General features: G+C 48.7%; 1 protein-coding gene across 1 annotated transcript in view; it reads right to left on the bottom strand.

The window, feature by feature from the left end:
- Positions 1–340: 340 nt before the first annotated feature.
- LOC119444750 (solute carrier family 2, facilitated glucose transporter member 8) overlaps positions 341–22,102 on the bottom strand; it is a 44,962-nt gene continuing 23,200 nt past the window's right edge. Inside the window, exons 5-6 of the mRNA XM_037709100.1 lie at positions 11,684–11,866; positions 341–1,081 (exon numbers count right to left, since the gene is read on the bottom strand). Of these exons, the coding sequence (XP_037565028.1) occupies positions 341–1,081; positions 11,684–11,866 (924 nt within the window). The remainder of the gene's footprint in view (positions 1,082–11,683; positions 11,867–22,102) is intronic.

Consider the following 22,102-nt stretch of genomic DNA (forward strand, 5'->3'; position numbering starts at 1 on the left):
AATATTTGTGTGATTGAAGTAAGAAATTCTTACTAGCTGAGAAATATATTGTTGGACATTAGTGAGCGCAGCAACATAGCGGACAAGGAAAATAAACACTGACAACTGATCGGAGTTTGTTTGTTTCTTTGGTAAGAAGCAAATAAATAGCCGCGAAAAAGACGTGGAAAGTCCATGCCCGAAACACGAGTTATCGTTGAAACATTACAAAAAGTTACAAATACATAAATTATAGTCGACATCGCACAATACTTCGGGAAGTGATGCAATGTAGTCATAAACAATCCGAAACAACACATCGGCCTGTAGCTGCCTGCAGGCTTAGGTAAAACAGCCGTTTCTACGTTTCCCACTGCTGCTGCTTCAGCAATAGAGTTGACGCTAGGCTGCTCTGGAGGGTGGCACCCACCACTTTATCAGGCGTCGCCGTTCCGCCGCCATAAATGTTGGGCGATGTCGGGCCTTTCTTAGGGTCTTCCACGCTGGCATCGTTACGAGAGTTGTGAACGCGGGAGGACTTGGGCTCCGCGTGCGACGATGCTTGCAGCGTTCGTTTACTTGTCCGAACCGCCGCCATTGGGTGTATGGAGGCATGTCTGAAGTCAGCAGCCTTGCTCGGATTCCATTCGTCTTCCTGCTCGTCCTTTTGCAGTTGTGTGGTTGAGGAACCACTAAGCAAGGCAGCCACCTTGCGCTGCATCTGCTCCTTTTTCTGCTCCTCCTTTTGCAGTTGCGTGGTTGAGGAAGCGAACTCGAGGGGCGCCGCGGGTTTCTTGGGTCGGTTCTTCTGGCCTTCGAGAAGTATCGTCTCGAGGGACACACAACTGGTGTCCGGAAGGATAAAGAACGCGGCGATGCCACCAGCGAACGTAACGCCACCTGCGACGCACGCGAGGACTGCCTGAGAGGTGGCGGAGGGGCCGCGCGCCGACACTAGGTTGATGACGGCAAGCGCCGAGACCCAGTGGAAGATGCAGACAGTGCAGAAGTCGAAGCCGCGACCTCGAAGCGGAGCCAGCTCGATGACCAGCACCCAGGTGGCGGGACCAAGGCCAACGGAGTAGCCGATGGCGAAGACGACCTGCGAACACGGTCTTCGGTTATCGTCATGTACCAAGGTGCGAAAAAAAGCACGTGGATGAAAAGACGACAGCCTGAGGCGCTCCTTCTAAATAATTCGTGAGCTTTACAACCCAGCGTTTTTTTCATTGTCTATTTTCCTTTCTTTCGCGCAATGACCAGGGGTGATATGGTAGAGCTATCACTGTCTAGGATACAATCACTATCGCGAGACTCAGCATCGGACGCCTCAAAGTATACGGCCGACAACGTTCGTGACACTGTCTGAAGTTAGCGAGCGCGGGCCAGGGCCGGGGACGTTGTCGACCGTGTACTTCGAAGCACCCGCTGCTCAGTCTCGGGAAATCTATCAAAAGTTATCGCATCCCCGATATTGACCGGCCAAAATAGCCGGCCATGAAATGGTTCATCTTTCTTATAGCCACCCTGTGCCTGAAGCTTTCCATTGTCGACTTGAAAGATGCCAAGCACCTCCTATCTCTTAGCGTGAGGCAAAAATGCCTTACACATGAACACGTCAAAGTAGCGTATCTGCGAATGACGGAGCATCTTTGCAATGAGATCAGAAGCGCAAGAATTTCCCAGCTTGGGGTGAGTGAAGCTGTGTCACATGTGTCATTGTCGCTTGGAATGCCGTTTAATTTTCTGCGCACACCTATCAGCCGCTGATGCCAACGTAAGGGCTGCGATAACTGAAAGCGTTATTGTACCTTCTAGGTGGTGCATGCTAGGTGACTATTTACGCCTGCCCCGCCACATACACGTACACAAGTGCTCTAGCCCAGACATATAGACCAGGTCCCAACTATCATGCACGAAGATTTCACAATACAGAAATGCCACGTCGCTGCACAGAACCAAGGCAACATTGTTTGGCGTCGTATGGGAATATTCAGATTATTTATTGCATTCCGCCTAATTACATAATTATTCTTCATTTTATAATTTATCTTCTCATATATTATAATTAGTTGAAAAGTGCCAATGAGAACATTGTAGAGCAACATGAAAAACTCCCGATACAGCTTTCTGTTTCTCAGTACATGCTACATAAAAGTGTTTTCTGAGCGTGAAAGAAGCCCGCGAATGCACGCGAAGTGCTTCGAGCGACCAGTCGCGTGGCAATTTTGCGTGTATTCGTTGTATTTCCACGACTGATACTCAATCTCACAAGCTCGTTGCAGCACTCCCGAAGGTACGAGGCGTACACAGGCAATATGCTTAAGCAGCTATATATAGTTCCGGGCGCAACTGGCTGATTATTGGCTACACTAGAGGGCTTGATTTCTGCTCGCTACATGATACGGCACTGCGACACGTGACATTTTAGGAAATTTGCGCATGCACGTCGTATACCGAGAATTACTGCGGCAGTTACCACCGGTAACCGTAATGCCACCCAAAACGTGGTAACATGGCACCGCCCATACAGCACCGATCAGCCGCTTCGATCCTAATTTGCGCTTGTTACGGGCTCTCCGCCCTGTCAGCAAGAAACATGCGGGAAAATGAGTCATCGCCAAGTTATATCTGAAGCTGAGGTCGAAGCATTAGAAATCTTCGGTCGTAATTATTGAGATCAGCTGTTTGTTTTTACGCTGCTAGGACAAGAGACACGTTACCAAGCCACAATACTAGTTGATTTCTAGTTAGCAGATGATGCCACAGCATTGGAACTGGTGATGCGCAGACGATGCGGAACGCTATAAAAGCCTAATTCTTCCCTGCATCATTAATTTACAACTCCGCTCTAGGATGGTACCTGATGACAGTAGCGAGCAAACGCCAAGTAGACGCCGAGCAGATGCTGTGTCGCAGGTCAACATTTGTAGGCGCATTTGCCCGTACTACTTGCTAAGGAGGATGCAATATAATTGCAGGCAAATCGTACAACTAAAGCAAAGCCCTGCTGTCGCATGCATGTAAACGCAGCTTATGGTTACGGTGTCAAAACATTTCTTGCGTCCATCCAGCAACCATGGAGCATGTAACAGGATGGCGAGCAGAAGCTGAGCATACGACGCGGCGCGGTTGAGCACATATCTAGGGGCATTCGGCCTTCCTATTGGCTAAAAATTCGCAAAGCTTCCACTGTGCTGCAACCAGCTTGTGAGATGGAGTATAGTTCGCGTGGTGCGAGACGCAGCACAAAGGCCAATTCGCTCGTTGCTGCCGCCCCGCTTCCTCACTCCAGCGTTTTGACAGCGAGTTTCCGCGGTCATCGAGTCGAATATGTTCATGTTTGCTTCTGCGCGCGTGACACCACACTTGTTAATTTAGTTGGTATGCCTATGTTTACAAGTTTATACGGCCGATAAAACTACTATCCTTACTTTGAATGGCGGTGAACTTATTTGTTATTGCAGTCGATGCTTCGCCTTTCGGGCGAAACTGACTTTTTTTACAGTGATGCTGTTTATGGCTGGGCTTCTGTGCATTTTGTTCTGGGCGAGAAAAAATGGGGCCGATCCTGGTGATAGTGCAGAAAGGGTCCAAGCGCAGTGGCGCATACCCCTGTGAATTACGGGTGCTGGGCTCCGGTATCCACAGACCTCGACAACCTAGCCAGAGCCGCTGACCATTACACGGAGGCGCAAGGCCTGACAAACCTCGCCAGAGGAAAATAAGAAAGAATAACTAGTAAACCATCCTTTCAGAGCAATAACTGCGAGACAGAGGCCACAAAAGAAAAAGTTGAGTGCTTTTTATGTGCTGAAAATGACCGAAGCCCACGTCGTGCTGGAAATGCAGGAAACATGGCCATAAAGCTGACGAGTGTCCGAACGTAAAGAGGAGTGACAAGGAGACGGCAAGTGCTATTGCTGACTGCTACCGGACTCCTGCCACCCGGAATGAAGAAAATGGGGCTTCTACCACTAACCAGAAGAGAAAACAAGCTCATATGCAAAAACAAATGGAAAATTTATTTGTCTTGGTCTTATGAGGCGAGAGATGCCGACGGCAACAATATCTCGATGGACAACCTGTAAGGGTGCTAAGAGATATCGGATTCAATACTGCGGTCGTTAGGCATTCGTTGATACGGGAAAAGAATTTCACCGGTACCATGTGTACTGTTTACCTTCTGGATGCTTGTTCTAAGCAGCTTCCACAGGCAAAATCTATGTAGACTCTCCTTTCTTCCGAGGAGCGACACTGGCCGTTTGCATGGAAAGGCCACACTATGACGTTGTTCTTGGGAACATAAACGGGGTGCTCTACCATACTGGGTCTAAAATGTCACGTGACCCGTCTGATGTTGCAAGACTGCATAAAGAGTTGGCACCAGAAAATGAGCCTGTTCGATGCCAAAGCGTGCCCCAAGATGGAGCCACCTTGTCTGCAGCGACAACGATAGGTGCCAAGGACACGAAGTTACCTGGTGCGGCATCGAGCGCACTGTATTTGAATCAAGAATTTCTGGAAGAGTTGCAGGAAGCAAACCATACTTTGGGGGGCAGTTTTTCGTTGATCGGGAAGGAAACGACAAAGCGATCAGCAAACGTAGAATTTGTTTTGATCACGGGCATACTTTACCGACAGTAAATATCGCTGACGAGGACGAAAGTCAACCAACTGGTTGTTCTTTAAAGACTCCGCCAGTTCGTCCTTATGATGGCGCACGAAGGAGTTTTGGCAGGCCACCAAGGTATCAAACGCACCACTGACAGGATACTGGAAGCATTCAATTGGCCAGGCGTGCAGGCTGAGGTGACACGATTTACGCACTCTTGTGACATCTGTCAGCGCACTGTTCCGAAACACCTAGTCGGACGTGTCCCCCTAGGGAACATGCCAGTGATTGACAAGCCGTTCCAACGTGTGGCGATTGATATAATCGGGCCACTCTCACCCACATCGGCAAAAGCAAATCGCTTTATCCTAACAATAGTGGACTGCCCAACGCGCTATCCTGACGCCGTTGCATTACCAAACATTGAAACGGAGAGGATAGCAGAAGCTTTGGTCGAAATGTTCTCGCGGGTGGGAATTCCACGGGAAATCGTGAGCGACCGAGGTCGATCGCTTACTTCAATCTTAATGCGAGAACTTAGCAGGTTATTGTCCTACCGACAATGCCAACAACACCATAACAACCTATGACGCAAGGCCTTGTTCAGCGCTTCAATGGCACCTTAAACCAAATGATACGGCGCATGTGCCAGGAATGCCTAAAGAATTGGGACAGATACTTGGCGCCATTATTATTTCCTTATAAAGAAATGCCTAAGTCGAGCCTTCTTCTTCCTCTTTCTGGGGTTTTACGTGCCAAAACCAGTTTAAGTCGAGTCTTGGCTTTCCCCTTTCGACCTACTGTATGGTCGATACATTCGAGGACCGATGACCATACTGAAGGAAATATAGACACGAGCAACAGTTGAAGCACAAACAAAGAACACATATGGTTATGTTATGGAGCTGCCACAACTTGAGCTGTGCCGAACCGCGTTCCAGTCTGGCACAGATCTTGCTGTGTTAGACGCGGTCTTTACGTGCGACCGCCGCACAAGGGTTGCTAGTGCATGGCTTAAGAGCTGGGCACCGAGGCAAGTGCTAGACGTGCGACCGTAGTGCGTGAGTCGCGAGCGGCGTACGAGCCGCACACTAATGCCGTGCTGGACAACGCGTAGCCTGGTTGCGGCCGCTGCTGTTCCTGAGCGTGGCGTGCCCGAGAACCGTGCTGGACGGGGCCTGAACGTGTTGTAGTCGCAGCCGACTCAAGCACGGGGCTCTACAGTACCGTGAAAGCCTCTCAACACGGGACGGCTTCAACCGGTTTATTCTCGTGTTCATGTGTGTGGACATACTGAATGCCGTTATGCAGCTTATAAACTCTCTATATTTTAAGTGCGGAGCACCTTATGTGCCCGAGATGTCCTTCTCGCACAGAACGCAGAAAAATGCATTTCCGTACTCCGTCCGGTTGCTGCAACCAGACATGATGTCACGGTAATTTCTGGCGCCTGTGTTCGCCTGAAACAAAGCGTTCTCGCCAACAACGGCACAGTGCTGAAACAACGGTTCTGTCTCCATCCGTGTTGCGTCCGATGCGTGTTCGACGTGCCTACTGAAAGCGCTTCGAAGGGATATGGCGGCAAAAGGTCACGTGACACGAGTTACCGGATCACCGGCGGCCGCGGCAGGAGGTGGCGCCCGGAAAACAAATGTGATACTCTGAAATTTTTTTCGGGTGGCATTAGCCGTTACCGCGCTCCAAGACGCTCTTTCAGGCCATGGACGCAGAGCAGCAATCACGCTTAGAGCGACAGCGGGTGCTCGCCCGTGAAAGACGGCGCCGACGCAGGGCTAATCAAGCACTGCGCGCCCGAGAATATGAAGTTGCCCGCCAGGGCAGGTAAGCCCACACATCGTGAAAAGAGTAGCTAAAAACGTTGTCGCCGTTTCACCTGAAAGGCTAAGCATCAATTGCGATAGCAAATTTCTAGAGAGCTATACGGAGTAATGATATTAGCTTTATCAGCTGCATAAACTTGGACATGCAGCAGCACCGGCAACACGCAGAACTGTTGTCGACGCCGTCGGCGTTTTCCCCGCGTTCGCTCAAAATGCGTGTGGCGTTGGTGACTGTTGCCGGAGCTTCTGATATAAATAGGCACTTGGCGCCGCAGCTAAACGTCGCCTCCCTTCCCTCCCCCTCCCCCCCCTCCCCCACGGCCTCTCGCACGTCGGAAGAAGGCGCGTTTGCTCTAATGATGATGATGATGATGATGATGATCATTAGAGCAAACGTGCCTTCTTCCGACGTGCGAGAGGCCATGGGAAGAAGGCGCGTTTGCTCTAATGATCATCATCATCATCATCATTAGAGCAAACGCGCCTTCTTCCGACGTGCGAGAGGCCGTGGGGGAGGGGGGGGAGGGGGAGGGAAGGGAGGCGACGTTTAGCTGCGGCACCAAGTGCTTATTTATATCAGAAGCTCCGGCAACAGTCACCAACGCCACACGCATTTTGAGCGAACGCGGGCAAAACGCCGACGGCGTCGACAACAGTTCTGCGTGTTGCCGGTGCTGCTGCATGTCCAAGTTTATACAGCTGATAAAGCTAATATCATTACTCCGTATAGCTTTGCTCTACATATATGGTGATTGTAAAGGAGGAAAGAGACGCCTACTTCTGCAGCCCTTAAGCGAGCACGGCGCAGAACGCGCGTTTGTTCTCCGCCGTGCGTTCACTCCCCGTGAAAGCGCGCGCCCCTCGCGCCCTTCCACTCGCACATACAGCGTTCGGCGCGCGGCGACGATTTCATCTCCTCTGACGTCATACGGAACCTCACGGCGACGGCGACGGCGACGCCGACGGCAGAAATCTGCTTTTGAGTGTCCATATAATTGCTATCGCAATAATACAAGCTAAGTACAGGTTAAAGCAAGATAAACAGAAGGAAAACACAAGGGAAACACCGGCGAATCCCTGCTGCGCACTTCCCCAGCTTTCACGTTGAGTGGAACTGCATTAACGCCGAGTTTACCATTTTTTTCTTTTAGAGTGTCTTGTTTTTGAAGGTTCTTTTGATTCTTATAAATGCTCCCAAGCGGCTCTGTCTTTCTCCTGCACCACGGCGCACTAGCAAAAGTGCCGAACAGTCCTAAACTCTACATTAGAACATGAAAAAGCGAGCTATCGTGTTCCCAACAATGCTAAATTGAATTAATGCACAGATGCACATTACTGCTGCCGTATTGCTTCATTAGTGCAACAAAATGTTTGCTACAATGCTTCATGCCCTAACTATTCTTTATTGTTTTATTGCGATAGCAACTATATGGACACTCAAAAGCAGATTTCTGCCGTCGGCGTCGCCGTCGCCGTTGCCGTCGCCGTTGCCGTCGCCGTCGCCGTCGCCGTGAGGTTCCGTATGACGTCAATGGAGATGAAATCGTCGCCGCGCGCCGCCGAACGCTGTATGTGCGAGTGAAAGGGCACGAGGGAGGCGCGCTTTCACGGGGAGTGAACGCACGGCGGAGAACAAACGCGCGTTCTGTGCTGTGCTCCTTTAAGGGCTGCAGAAGTAGGCGTCTCTTTCCTCCTTTACAATCACCATATATGTAGAGCAAACGCGCCTTCTTCTGACGCACGAAAGGCCGTGGGGGGGAGGGGGAGGGAAGGGAGGCGACGTTTAGCTGCGGCACCAAGTGCCTTGGCGCTGAGCCGTGCTCCCTCAAGGGCTGCAGAAGATAGCGCCAACCTTTCCCTTTCCCTCAAGAACCACCACTTACTTACCAAGTGCCTATTTATATCAGAGGCTCCGGCAACAGTCACCAACGCCGCACGCATTTTGTGCGAACGCGGGCAAAACGCCGAGGGCGTCGACAACAGTTCTGCGTGTTGCCGGTGCTGCTGCATGTCCAAGTTTATACAGCTGATAAAGCTACTATCATTACTCCGTATAGCTCTCTACAAATTTGCTATCGCAATTGATGCTTCGCCTTTCAGGTGAAACTGCGACAACTTTTTTTATAAGCATGGAGATCACCGAGCCTGGGAAGTATGCGACAGATATAAGGGATGTAAAAAGCCAGCTTGAAAGATTAGACACTGATAGGTATAAAGCATCAGTTATACGCGCAAGAGCGCAGAAACTGTGGGCCGGTGAAACAGCAACGAAGCGAGCGTTAACAGATGAAAAACGGTATGCTTACCAAAAAAAAAAAAATCAGGCATATAAGAAACGGTGATGAAATTTCAAGCGACGATAATGCAATCCAGGCGCTATTTAAAGAGTACTTCAGCGACCTTCTTGGCCATGCGAGAGAGATGGGTGATGCTTACTGTTCTGATTTTTTGTCTGTCCTGCCAAAACTTGAGGACGATGTAAAGGAGCGTCCTGAGATGCCCATAACAGAAAACGAAATTGAAGCTGCAATAGAAGACCCACAGACTGGTAAAGCTCCAGGACCTGATGGACTATGTGCCAAGTTTTACAGGACCCTTTAACCACCCTAGACAAGATGCCCATAGTCGCTCAGTTACTGCTACGAGTGTTGACTGAGGCGTATGAACGAAAACAAGTACCACTGTCATTCACCACATCGCATATAGTGTTTATTCCTAAATCAGATGACCCAGAGAAGCGTTTGTTGGTAGGGTCCTATCGCCTGATAAGCCTCACCAACGTTGATTACAAAATATACATGAAGGTCCCAGCGAAGAGATTACAGGGCGTGATAACAAAATTGGTTGGACTGCATCAGACTTGCGGAATCAAGGGACGTAGCATTGCCACGAATGTACACGTCGCACGTACGGTATTGGAATGCTGTGATGCGCTGGGGGATCGCATTGCAATGATGCAACTAGATCTGGCAAAAGCCTTTGATCGCGTCTCACATGATATTATTTTTGCATACTAGAACACGCTAACGTAGGACGTGTGATCATAGAAGGCGTCAGAATGGCGTATGGAAACTGCACTACGCGCATTATTGTAAATGGTGACCTCTCAGACAAGCTGGTAGCGCGTTCGTCAGTTAGGCAGGGATGCCCACTGTCGCCCCTCCTGTTTGCGTCTTACATAGAGCCGCGATATATGTTTGGCTATTATCAAAACTGACTGCATCTTGGGCTTTCGTTTACAGTCAGCACATGTCAAAATCCTCGCTTATGCGGATGACATTGCAGTATTCTGTTCGAACAGAGACAGTATTACTGAAGTGATCACTATGGTTGATAAATTTTGCAAGCAAACGGGGGTGTCTGATAAACTGGGATAAGAGCTTTGGTTTTTGGCATGGTGACTGGGAAACGATGCCCGATTATTTCGCCCGACTGCGATGGTCTTGTATGCCAACGCAGTATCTCGGCGTTCCCCTTCAGTGTTATCGAGATCCAAGTGAATGTTTGTATGAGCAAGTGTCAAGGGCGACGGAGAAAGCAGCTGCATTGCAAAGGAGGCAGTTATCAATGTTTTCGCGCGCCTCCGTCTGCAACCTTTTCCTTGTATCTAAAATATGGGACATGATGAATGTTCTGTGTGCAACTCGGGCCAGCATTCAAAAGATGCACCGCCTTATTGCAGGGGGGGGGGGAGGGGGGGGAAGGGAGGCGACGTTTAGCTGCGGCACCAAGTGCCTATTTATATCAGAGGCTCCGGCAACAGTCACCAACGCCGCACGCATTTTGAGCGAACGCGGGCAAAACGCCGACGGCGTCGACAACAGTTCTTCGTGTTGCCGGTGCTGCTTCATGTCCAAGTTTATACAGCTGATAAATCTAATATCATTACTCCGTATAGCTCTCTACAAATTTGCTATCGCAATTGATGCTTCGCCTTTCAGGTGAAACTGCGACAACTTTTTTTCTGTACATCTGAAGGATCACTTCAGTCATGATCAGATTGAAGAAGACAGTCTAGCAGGAAGAAAACGACTAAAGCCAGATGCAGTTCCGAGCATTTTCTCTGTCGAATAACAGCTCGGTTCAGCCTATTTTGCTATTTGGGGACACCAGCATTTTTATAGGCGACCAGTGTGATGTGGTATCTGCAGGTGGTGCATCGTCATTGGCGCCTGACAGTGGTGAGGGAGCGGTCAGCTTCTGGCATGTTCATATATTGTTATACAGGGTGTCCCAGCTATCACGCAGCATGATTTAAAAAAAGAGGAACGGCGTTACGCGAAGCAAACCTAGTGTGTATTGTTTCCAGTACAGTGGAGTTGCCGCCAGTAATTTTTTTCGTTACTGAGATTTAATTACGTAATTGTAAATAATTATCTAACTCGAGAAGTACTGTCCTAATTATCAAAGTGTCAATGAGAAAGTTGTAGAGCAACATGAAAAACTACCAATACAGCTTTTTGTTGCTCAATACGTACTACACATAAAAGTGTTTTTCCGAGCGTGAAAGAAGCCCTCAAATGCCCGCAAACTGCCTCGAGCGGCCAGTCGCGCGGCAATTCTCCGTGTATTCGCAGAATTGACTGCAAAGCCCCTGGATACTTATTCTGCTGCTCCCATGAGCGTTGTGCCGGTTGTGCGCTGAAACACTAGCGTTGCTTCTGAGCAGCTGTGTGCATGTACCACCGTGGTGCACAAGTTAATCCGAGCTGAGCAGCCAGTACACTTCTAGCTACAGAACCCCTGGCGCATTTCCTTATACCTAATTTCGCACAATATTGAGTTGCTATGCCTGCAGTGCCGATGTAGGCGCACCTCATCACACCAGTCGCACCTCATCACACCAGCGTTCTGAGACGCTTATCAGCTACAAGGTCGTCCTTTGTGCAGCGCAGCAGCAGTTGCCACGTGTGTCGGGCCAACATGCCACTCTCACATATTATTAGAACACTGTCTGAAGAGCTTCCGCGGAATACTAAACCTTCTTATCGCTTTGTATGCGAAATTGTACAATTTTTTGATAACGCGAACCTGATGTTTTTGTTGATGCGACTCTACCGTAAGTCGCTATCGCCGTCGAGGCGATGCTTAGGTTTGCTATTTCGTAGCACACTCATATCGCTCCCTGTATGCGTGGTCACAAGAGCTGCGAAGCTGACAATCTTAGTAGTGAGAGCGATTGTGTGTCACGTGAAGGTGGGGGCTAGAAAATGGCACCTAAACGTCCTGAATTTTACAATAAGCGTACTTTGCATGCATTGGTGAGGTCAAGTCCCAGGGCGCTGTCCAGGTTCCCGTCAGCGTTTGAGAAGGCCGTGAAGACGCTTCCCAGAGCGACCATGCTGCACGTGCAGACAGTCACCGAAACCGCCAGCGGCTTTACGCGGCCGAACATGTCCAGTAGCATAGAGGTCAGTGCCGTTGTCACCAGCTGCATCGCAAAAACAAAAAAAGTTAGTTGATTGGAACGAGACATCTGATAAGTGCCGATGAACAAGGTTAGAAAACGCAACGTGTAGACTCCGGCGACCTTTTGCAGAAACTGTCCGGCTCAGAATAGCTTTTTCGCGGTGAAAAGATGAAGCCCGAGTGCCTGCTGCGTTTCTTGTAAGTCTTATTTAGGGCGTCGAACGAAATGTGGACTTATGACATTGCTGTGAGTGTGTTTCAAACATCAGCTACAATGTCTTCTGTAACATCAAGCTTCAGATGTACAGGTGGGTCCACTGTTAGAGGTAACACGCGAGCGCGTGGCTCACGCTCCGGAATAGTAAAAACCAGTCAAAAAACGAAGGACAGAGAAATAGACGTGGCACACACGACGACTGGACTAACAACTGTGCTTTATTGAAGAACCCCGTCTCTCAGGAAAACCCGGCGAGCATGCGCAGCTCAAAAGCCGACACCCACACACGAACAAAGGTGATTGCAAAACGCCACGTAGCTAACGCCAGTGCGATAGGAAACTAAGTTCCTTCTGCATCAGTGAGAGAGAGGTAGAACTGATGCAATTATCCCCTTGCAAATTGATATGGTAACCTTCGAGAATTTCACGCTCCGCCTTGTCCTTGCCCCTACCAAGGATTTTAACATTGGAAAAAAGCGGGACGCAGCCGCATTCCCGACAATGGCGAGGCAGATTTGCTCCATCAGAGGAATTCCAAGAATTGTACTGTTCTCGCAGCCTCTCATTAATACACCGGCCTGTTTGACCGATGTAAACTTTTTCACAAATTAGCGGAAGCTCATACACCACACGTGTAGCACAAGAAATGTAACCGTTGTCATGACACGCGGGGGGTCTATTTCTGCCGCGCGCCACGCGTGAGCAAAGGCCTGAAAGTTTGTAGGGAGCAGAAAAAACAACGTTAACGCCCTGCCTCGCAGCAACTTTCTTGACGTTGTGGGAGACCCTATGTACATAGGGCATCACTTCAAGTTTATTCCGTTCAGGCGCCGTTGGGTCAGCCCTTTTTCGCTCTCGCCTCTTAATCTTTTGCAGCAGCGTTTCTGCCACAGCCTTCAAAAGCGCTTTTGGGAAACCAGCGGCCGCCAAACGATCGAACTGGTTGTCAAAACTTGATTTTATGCTGTGGTGGCAACTCTTTTGCAAGGCATTTCGAAAACAATTCATAGCAATCCCTCTCTTAACGACTTTAGAGTGAGCGGACGCGTACGGTAACAACGCCTTTTACTCATCGGCAAGAAGCACCAGCACACATGGCCATCGTCAAGAAAAGTTAGTTCAATTTCTAAAAATCTAATTGAGTGGTTAGTAGGCAGTTCATGTGTGAAGCAAAGTGCACTTGAACAAGCCTTAAAAACCGTTAAGACCTGGTCTACTATGACAGGCAAGGAGTCATTCGGTAAAAGATTTAAAATAATCAAGAAATCGTCAACATATCTGAAAACTTGGCACACACGTTTGTCAAGAAGAGAGCCTTGAAGTAAGTTGTCAAACTTCGCTAAAAATATCTGGCATAGGACTGGTGCGACGCTAGCTCCTATACAGATTCCTTTCTTCTGTATGAAGAGGGAGTCCTTGAAAACTACTACGGTGGAGGAAAGGTACACTGTTAACAGTTCCAAGAAAGCATCAACAGAGACTCCACAAGCATTTTGGAAGGCGACTAGGCCATTCTGATCAATCAGTTCACGCACCGCAGCAAACAGTTCACCATGAGGTATGCTATAAAACAAGTCCTCTATGTTGCCAATTGCTGAGCACTTCAACTTCTGCCGAAGGATTCACTACACTGTAAGGGTCCGGAATGGAAAGGGATTGCAAGTGAAGCTGCAAAAACTGACCCACCACCTTCTGCCACGTGCCTGCCTCTGTAACGATAGCCCTTAACGGGCACTCAACCTTGTGGGTTTTTGCAGTGAAGAACACTTGGAGATGATTTCCTTTGCATTTCTTCACCTTTTGAGACAGGGTTAACAAATTATTGGCCTTTAGGAAACTAACAGCTGAAGACTTCAGATTTGAGGGCTTCCGTTGCGTAGGCTGGAAGTTCTTGGCCACTGCAGTCAATGCTTTCTCGCCGAAGGTGCTTGTGGGAAGGACCACAAACCCTCCCTCTTTGTCCGCTTGAAGTAGAGTCAAATGGTTATCGATGAAGTGGTCCACGATACGGTGAAGGACACGATTACTGCGCTTTAGTTGATTGCCATCTACTTTGCGTAGAGCGTCGATCCCTTCAGACAGACACCGTTGCTTCTCATCTTTGTCAGCTTTCTCTGCTACGCGGCGTACAGTGGCAAGAAGTTCATGGCCGCTGACACAAGGCTCCAAACTGTATTTGGGGCCATTCTGAAGAAGCTCATGAATATCCTCAGGAACCGATGCACCTTCCAGATAGGTTACAGAGCCTCTGTGGACCATAGGACGTTCCTTCTTTGGCAAGTGCCGGCGCACCTGATTCCAATACACCTCAGTTGCTTGGCCTGCCAGACGTTGGTGTTCTTGGAGGCAACGGACGCCGGAAGGTTCGCCACGTCCGGAAAGGCACAAAACCCGAAGCCAGTCATGCAGGAGTCTCACCTGTCTCCAGCACTCCGATTTCCATATCTTGGCTATCCGCTTCCAATGCCCCGAAGACGGCTCCAAAAAGCCGAAGAAGGCCACGAGCTCCTTGGGTACCTAGTTCACCTTGAGGCAATGGGACAAAACACGCGCTCGGCATGTGATGAAGGCAATTGCGCTGACGCAAACCGTTGCCTGACTTTCGGGGGAGTGCACATTTAAAAGGTTACCCAGCGAAGAAGAGATGCATTGCAGTAGAGTAGCAGTCTGGGTCAGTTGGTACATACTGAATAGTAAAAACCAGTCAAAAAACGAAGGACAGAGAAATAGACGTGGCACACACGATGACTGGACTAACAACTGTGCTTTATTGAAGAACCAGTTCTTCAATAAAGCACAGTTGTTAGTCCAGTCGTCGTGTGTGCCACGTCTATTTCTCTGTCCTTCGTTTTTTGACTGGTTTTTACTATTCAGTATGTACCAACTGACCCAGACTGCTACTCTACTGTCACGCTTCGGGCAGCGCAATGTAAGGGAAGCGGTGAACATCAAGCGCATGCGCTTAACAGCGCAAAGGCGGTGCATGCCGTGCTTCGTCTGCTACCAAATCGCCCCTTCGCTTTGCTCGCGTGTAGCCGCCCTGCCGTGCAAGCGCACGTCAAGAGCCCCCCGCTTCAAGGAGAAACATTTACTTCCATGTACTGCCATCCGTGAGACGTATAAAGCACATAAATACACTCACTTCTACTGCGAGGGCATGGCGTAGAATGCGAATAAGCAGCGGAATAACTACATTTCTGAGAACAGTATTTTTGGAGACGCTGTGCTGCGTCTCGCGCGAGCATTCCGTGGACGGCAACGCATTCACAACAAGGCCGGTAACTGCGAATTCTTCTGCATGCATTTGCTTATTTATATACGTTAGAGTCACTCCCTCACTAACATTTTGCAAAAAAGGGCGACGCTTTCGAATGACTATATACACGTTCACATTTCCCGATTCTCCAGCGGTAGCGTTGCACGGCATTTCGTATCTCTCAGAACCTCGACAGACTTAGCGCGTCGCAGCCAGACATTACTGAAACATTCCGGGCACAACGGGTCCCAAAATAAACTGCGGTGTGACTCGCGCTGGTTTTGTTGGGTCAATCGCCACGCGCCATCCACGAAGTGAACGTGCTTCGATCTGCCGTGCGATAACATCCGAACGCGAAGTTTCCTCCAGAGAAACAGCGCTTCATATCGCTTATAATGCTCTGAGAGATCTAGCATTGCTATATCCTTAGCACCCAGCTGGCTGGAAAGTCAAGCGCAACTTTGCTACTTTTGACTGCGTTCATCGCAACCGCGGTTCAAGGCGTGTGGTCGCACAGCCGCGCCTCACGCCGCGCGCCGTTCCGCGCATGCGCTCGGTTTTCGCCGCTTCCCGTGCATGGCGCTGCGCGGAGCGTGAGCCACGCACTCATGTGTTCCCTATAACAGTGGACGGACCTGTACGTGAGTCAATACAACATGACATACCGTGTTCAGCAATATCCGAAACAAATAAAGAGTATGGTGTATTTCGTTTCGATGTCAAGCGCTTAACATTCTCGATGTGCTAAGTTCCTTTCATATGGTTGGTACACGTGTATGCAAACGATCCCTATTTTTCATGCCAATCTCCCTAAGAAACATAGCTGCGCTGTTTTGCGCAGCCAAATTCGATGGCTTTGACTCGGTAGTGGCGTATCACTGCGTCAAAGCAATTAAACGACGCAGCTGTATCACTGAAATTTCGGTTGTGTGAGTTGGTTAACTAGCTAGCACTTCTGACCTTACGTTCGTTGAGTAATTCAAAAGCATATAATATCACTTTATATGGGAACAACATATTTAATATGTGATATATACAAAACGTTATTTCCTTAGTACGTAATTAGGGATGGTCGATTAAATATTTTAATTGATTAACGATTACTAGTTCGTCGGTTTAACCTATAATCGATCAATCGCTTTCGATGCGGGGTTTTTCTTCGGTGCTTAAGCGACTTTTTTTTCGGGCGCTTTAAAAAGGCGGAAACACGGTTATCTACTCACGTAAGTACCTATTATAACGTTTGAAAGGTGGAATCAGGATAAGAAATACAAGGGTATAACCTTTGATAAAGAATAATGTTTAATTTCCTAAAGGCCAACTATAATTGCCACTAGTGACTCGTGAAGGAATAAACAATATACAGGGTGTTCATATTTAAGTTTTACGGAATTTTTCAAAATTGCCTGTGGTAGGTAGCACAATTTTTACCGTTGTGCTGGGTTATGCGAAGTTAATATTATCGAAGTTATTATTATCGTTGTGCTGAGTTAATCGGACATTACTAGCACGAAAAATCGAAAGACATATTTGACTAATTAACAGACATTAACTAATGAACTTCCTTAGTTAATTACATTACGACACATATTGCAATTTATGAATTTTACCCGGTGAGTTTGCAAGACGCATCGCATCCACTTGAAATGAATTTCCAGGATGACACCAGTTTCAAGATATTATTTCTCAAAGTGTGGGACGAAATACATGGGCGTTCCAGTTACTTTTATTCTTCAATGCATTTTGGTAAAAAAGTAAGTAGAACAACAGCGTTTCTTTACGGCGAGTTTATTCTTGCATATATCGAAACTAGTATAGCTCTGGAAATTCATTCCAAGTGGATACGCCTGTTTTCTAATATACCAGCACGTGCTCCTCAGTCCTGGGTCCACTTCTCTTTTACAGCGAAAGCTGTATATAGCTAGGCGAAACGAAAAACTGTTCCTTTCATGCTTCGATAAACATCTCCATTGGCTGCGCCGTCAGTTACGTCGTTCTTTACGTCGCACACAAGCGCGTGCGCCATTGGCAGCGCCGTTAGTGACATCGTTAGCGAACGCGTTCCCGGAATTGTCACGTTGACGCTGCTTTGCCCGCAACGCCTCCTCCTCGGCTCGCCGTTGTCGCATGCGTTCGATATCTCGAGTTAACTCGGCGTCGTGGTTAGCAGCATCCGCCCGCCATTGGCGCTTGCGTTCTACTAGAAACACAAACGTGTAACCAATAATTGAGAAGCGTTTCAATACAGCTTCAGGATTAACCCACTTCTAAACACCGGGGCCGCATGTTTCAGCTTCGCTGGTTAACCATCTGTACGGAGTGCTTGGGTGGTGTTTTTTTAATCTATATCGCTACGGTATATTAACGATCTTCCGAACTGCGTTATTTGTTCTTCCATAAAGCTATTCGCAGATGATTGTGTTTTCTACCGTAAAATTACTAATCCTTCCCATTCCCAAGAACTGCAGGCTGACCTTAACCGCGTAACTGAGTGGTGTTCTAATTGGTGCAAGCAACTAAATTCAAATAAATGCAAGGACTTGCGAATATCTCGTAACACTGTCATGGTGCAACTGTGACGTCAGTTACTCTTAACAAAACTTTAGTTCGCTCCAATCAGGAGTATGCTTCAGCCATTTGGGATCCGACTCAGTCTTCATTAGTTTCTACTCTAGAAAGTATTCAAAACCGCGGTGCACGCTTTGTCTTATTCTCGCTATGCAAGTCTCTCATCAATGAAACGAACTCTTAACATACCTTATCTTTCGTCACGCCGCAGATGTTCCCGTCTTTCCCTTTTTCACAAAGTTTTTCATTTGAACCCCCTTTTAAAAGAAACCCTTCTTGCGCCTCCGTCATATATTTCGTCCCGCACTGACCACAGCCTTAAAGTCGGGGAGCCATTGTGCCGCACGAACCGGTACAGTGACTCATTCATCCCTAGGACAAGCACGGACTGGAATCGCCTTTCCGCATCAGTCGCACTCATCACCGACTCTACCAACTTGAAGACCGCTGTTCGAAGGCCTTTTGTTAATATTTTGGGTTGGTATTTTTGCAGCATTATTTTTTTTGTTTTAACACGAAAGTGTTTTATTCCGGGGTCCACCAAGACTTCAGTGACGTATTTCCGTCACGGAAATACGTCAGCTTACAATGTACACGAACATAATACAAAGAAAGAAACCAGAAGAAAAAGTTCCACAAACATGCAAAATTTGGAAATCGAACCCACGACCTCTGGGTCCGCGACGATCGATCGCCGAGCGTTTAACCCATTGCGCCACAAACGCAATTGCAGAGAGCTACACAGACGCGCCTTATATATCTAACACTCCTCCGTGTACCTGCGCTCTTGCTCGGGGCGGTGCCGCCGCCTACGAGCAGAAAAGAGAAGTACTGCATTATGACACTAACGCGCACCGACAGTGAACGCTTCGGTGGTCTCATCACTACGACTATAGTGCCTAGAATATACTTACTAGTGTGCCGACCGCCGGGCGTTTCTAATGGGAGACGCTGGCACCGCCGGTGATGCCTTCCGCCGGAGGCCACCAGACGGCGACACTGTTTGGGACCGTGCTAACCGAGCGGCGCATCGCGCGTCGCTTGCGCTTCTGACTCCACTCCTTTCTATAACGCGTGCGGGCCAGGAAAGTACGTGAAATAATAAATAAATAAATAAATAAATAAATAAATAAATAAATAAATAAGTTCACCGGTTGCAATTGGTAAGTTGCAATATGTGTCGTAAATAATTAACTATGAACTTAATAGTATTTTTGTTAATAAGTTGAATATGTGTTTCGATTTCTCGTACTAATGCCCGCCTCATCAATGATAGGAATTATGCTACCTGCCACAGGCGCTTTCTAAAAATTCCGTAAAACTTAAAATTGAACACCATGTATGTTAAAAATGCCACTTACTGAGGAGGGTGGGCATGGGGAAGGATAAATTAGAAGAGAGCACCGCAGCACGACTGATACCAAGAAGTAACGGCCCAACACGTGATCGCCACATCAAAGCGCGCGATAGGTTTAATGCTGCCTCGCTGCAGGGTGCTTGCCAAGAATTGCTGCCTCACGTAATGCTCTTTCGTAGTTTATTTCTTACTTCCATGGGGGCGGGCTTCCTTAGACCCCAGGCAGCCTGTGTGACGTGTGCGTAAAGCGGGAAAGCGCTTGGCCATCTCGGCAGGACTCGGGAAAACAGTCGACACTCGCTCTCGGTCTTCGCAGCCGCGCTGTCATTGTTAGTACTCCGCATTCTAGAGCACGATTTCAAAATTTTCACACTAGTCATTGTCTCGAAAACGATTATTGGAAGTGGTTTATTCGATTAAACCGATTAAATTAAAGGTAGCCATCGATGACGAATAATCGTTTTGCGGCATACTTTTAGTCGATTAATCGATTAACCGTTCATAGATATTACCATCCCTATACGTAATACGTTTACGCTTGCTAGGAAGCGCTATTCTAAAACTGTTTAATAATAGCGCAACAGACAAGACAGAGCAGGACGGACGTTACAGGCCGTTTTATAACAATGTGATCCCGCGAAGGAGAATTTGACATAACACAGCCCGTTTCCACCAACAAGGCGTTTCCGGTTCCTGTGGGAGTGGGCCCGCATATAACAGCCCTTACGCTAGAATTTTCGTAACGGCAAGCGTCAGCAAATATAACCACAGGATATATCATCAGCAAAGGCAGACCACCAGTGGCAAAGGGGAAATAAAAACGGAATGCTTTGTGAATTCGGCCCCTGTTTCGCAGCCCTTGTGGATTATCCCTGTAGCACTGCCACAGCTCTAACATTGGCGCCGGTGACTGAGAACGTTCTAGCGCTTATAGTTATCGCCCTCAATTGAGGGCATTTAAGAGTACCTCGAATAACTAAAATAAAGATAAATGACAGCACTCTTAAATTAAGACTTCCGTACCTGGCAAGATGCTTTCAGAGGTTGTTTATAAGCGCACAGTGATTCCACTTTATAAGCATGCACAATGTTTTGAGTAGAAATGCTGAGCCGTTATCACTCCGTAACAATTCCACCAGCTTCACTGATTGCCTCTCTGACGCCATTCCTGGTACACGCAGAGTTTTTCTAAAAGACCCATATTGTTGAAACCGAGTCTCACTTCGATACGTCTGACAGTTCTCAAAGAATTCGTTGTGTGATGAAGAAGCCGTATAACATGCTCTGAAGGTGATGCGCATCACCAACAGTAGCAGCATTGTGATCGCTCCGCGAAAGACGACGCCGAAGTTACGGCTCAGACAGCTGTCCGACGTAACTGTTTAGCCGTCCGTTCCGTTCCAGTACATCCGAAGGATCTACATTTACGCCTGTATCAATAAACCTCATTTCAATTGGTGGAAGGTGCTAGGTACTACCTGCCAAGTTTCCATCCTGGAACTCCGCACTCGTACGCTTCGTCCCGCTATGCCCGAAAACGCAACCACGCCCCCACCGTCCACGGGCCCGCCGTCCACGCCCCCTCCACCCGTCATCTGCTCCGGGGTGCCTTACCTGAGGGATTCGGTGGTCTTCAGCGGCACCGACGACAGTGACGTGGAGGACTGGCTATCGACTTACGATAGGGTAAGCGTCCACAACCGATCGGATGACACCGCTAAACTGAACAATGTCCTCTTCTACCTTTCAAATGTGGCTCATCTGTGGTTTAAAAACCGCGAAACAGATTTTTCCACCTGGCCTGCATTCAAGGCCGCCCTCATAGATGTGTTCGGACAGCCCTCCGTGCACCAGTTGCGCGCCGAACAGCGTTTGCGCAAGCGCGCTCAGCAGCCGGACGAGTCGTTCACAAGCTATATTGAGGACGTTCTCGACCTCTCGAAGGGCGTCAATGCCTCGATGCCCGAATCCGACAGAATCAAGCACATCATGAAAGGCATTGACGATGACGTCTTTCAGATGCTGCTTGCAAAAAAAAACCCGACCAGCGTAGCTGAACTCATCAAACTGTGTCAGAGCTACGACGAACTCCGGAAACAGCGGGCCTTGACTCGTCGCCTGGTTACCAAGGATGACAGCCTCGCAGGCTTGGCCGTCGACTCGGACCAGTCAACACTGCTGCCACAGCTCCAGGCGTTCATACGCGAGAAAGTAGCTCGGCAGCTATCACTGGTGGAGTTTCCTCAGCAATAGCCCCAGCCGCGTCCTGCTCCTTACCTGTCACCCGCTATTCGGCAGGCGATCGAAGCAGAAATTGCCGACGCTCTGCGAGTGTCCCCTCAGCCGAATCGGGTAGCTGCTCCTCTCACGTACGCCGACGTCGTCGCACGGCCTCGAACGCACGCTGCTTTCAAATATCGTCAACCACTGCACGCGCAGACTCCTCCCCGCGCTCCTTGCGCTGGCCCCATGGCCGCAAGCCCTTGGCGTACTCCTGACGACAAACCAATTTGCTTTGCCTGTGGCCACCCCGGACATATCGCTCGCTACTGTCGCCGCCGCATGCCGTTGGCCGCCTCATATAGCTATGAACCAACGACTCGCTATGTCGACCAGCAACCGCTCCGCTACACTCCAGGATCACCTCCAAGCGCTCCTGTTGCAGTGGCTAGAATTGTACTCCTGGTCGTCATGCGTCCTTCGACCGACGCTCTCCGTCCCCATGTCGGCGCTTTCTCTCCCCAATGCGTCATCGTCCCATGCCTTCAGAAGAGGAAAACTAAACGCCGCATTTCATGATGCAAGAACTGCTTCGCCGTCACAGCGTCCAAGTCCTCACAATTCTTCGTCGTATGTACTT

This window comes from Dermacentor silvarum, chromosome 3, assembly GCF_013339745.2.
Source record: "Dermacentor silvarum isolate Dsil-2018 chromosome 3, BIME_Dsil_1.4, whole genome shotgun sequence".
In the NCBI taxonomy this organism is placed as follows: domain Eukaryota; kingdom Metazoa; phylum Arthropoda; class Arachnida; order Ixodida; family Ixodidae; genus Dermacentor; species Dermacentor silvarum.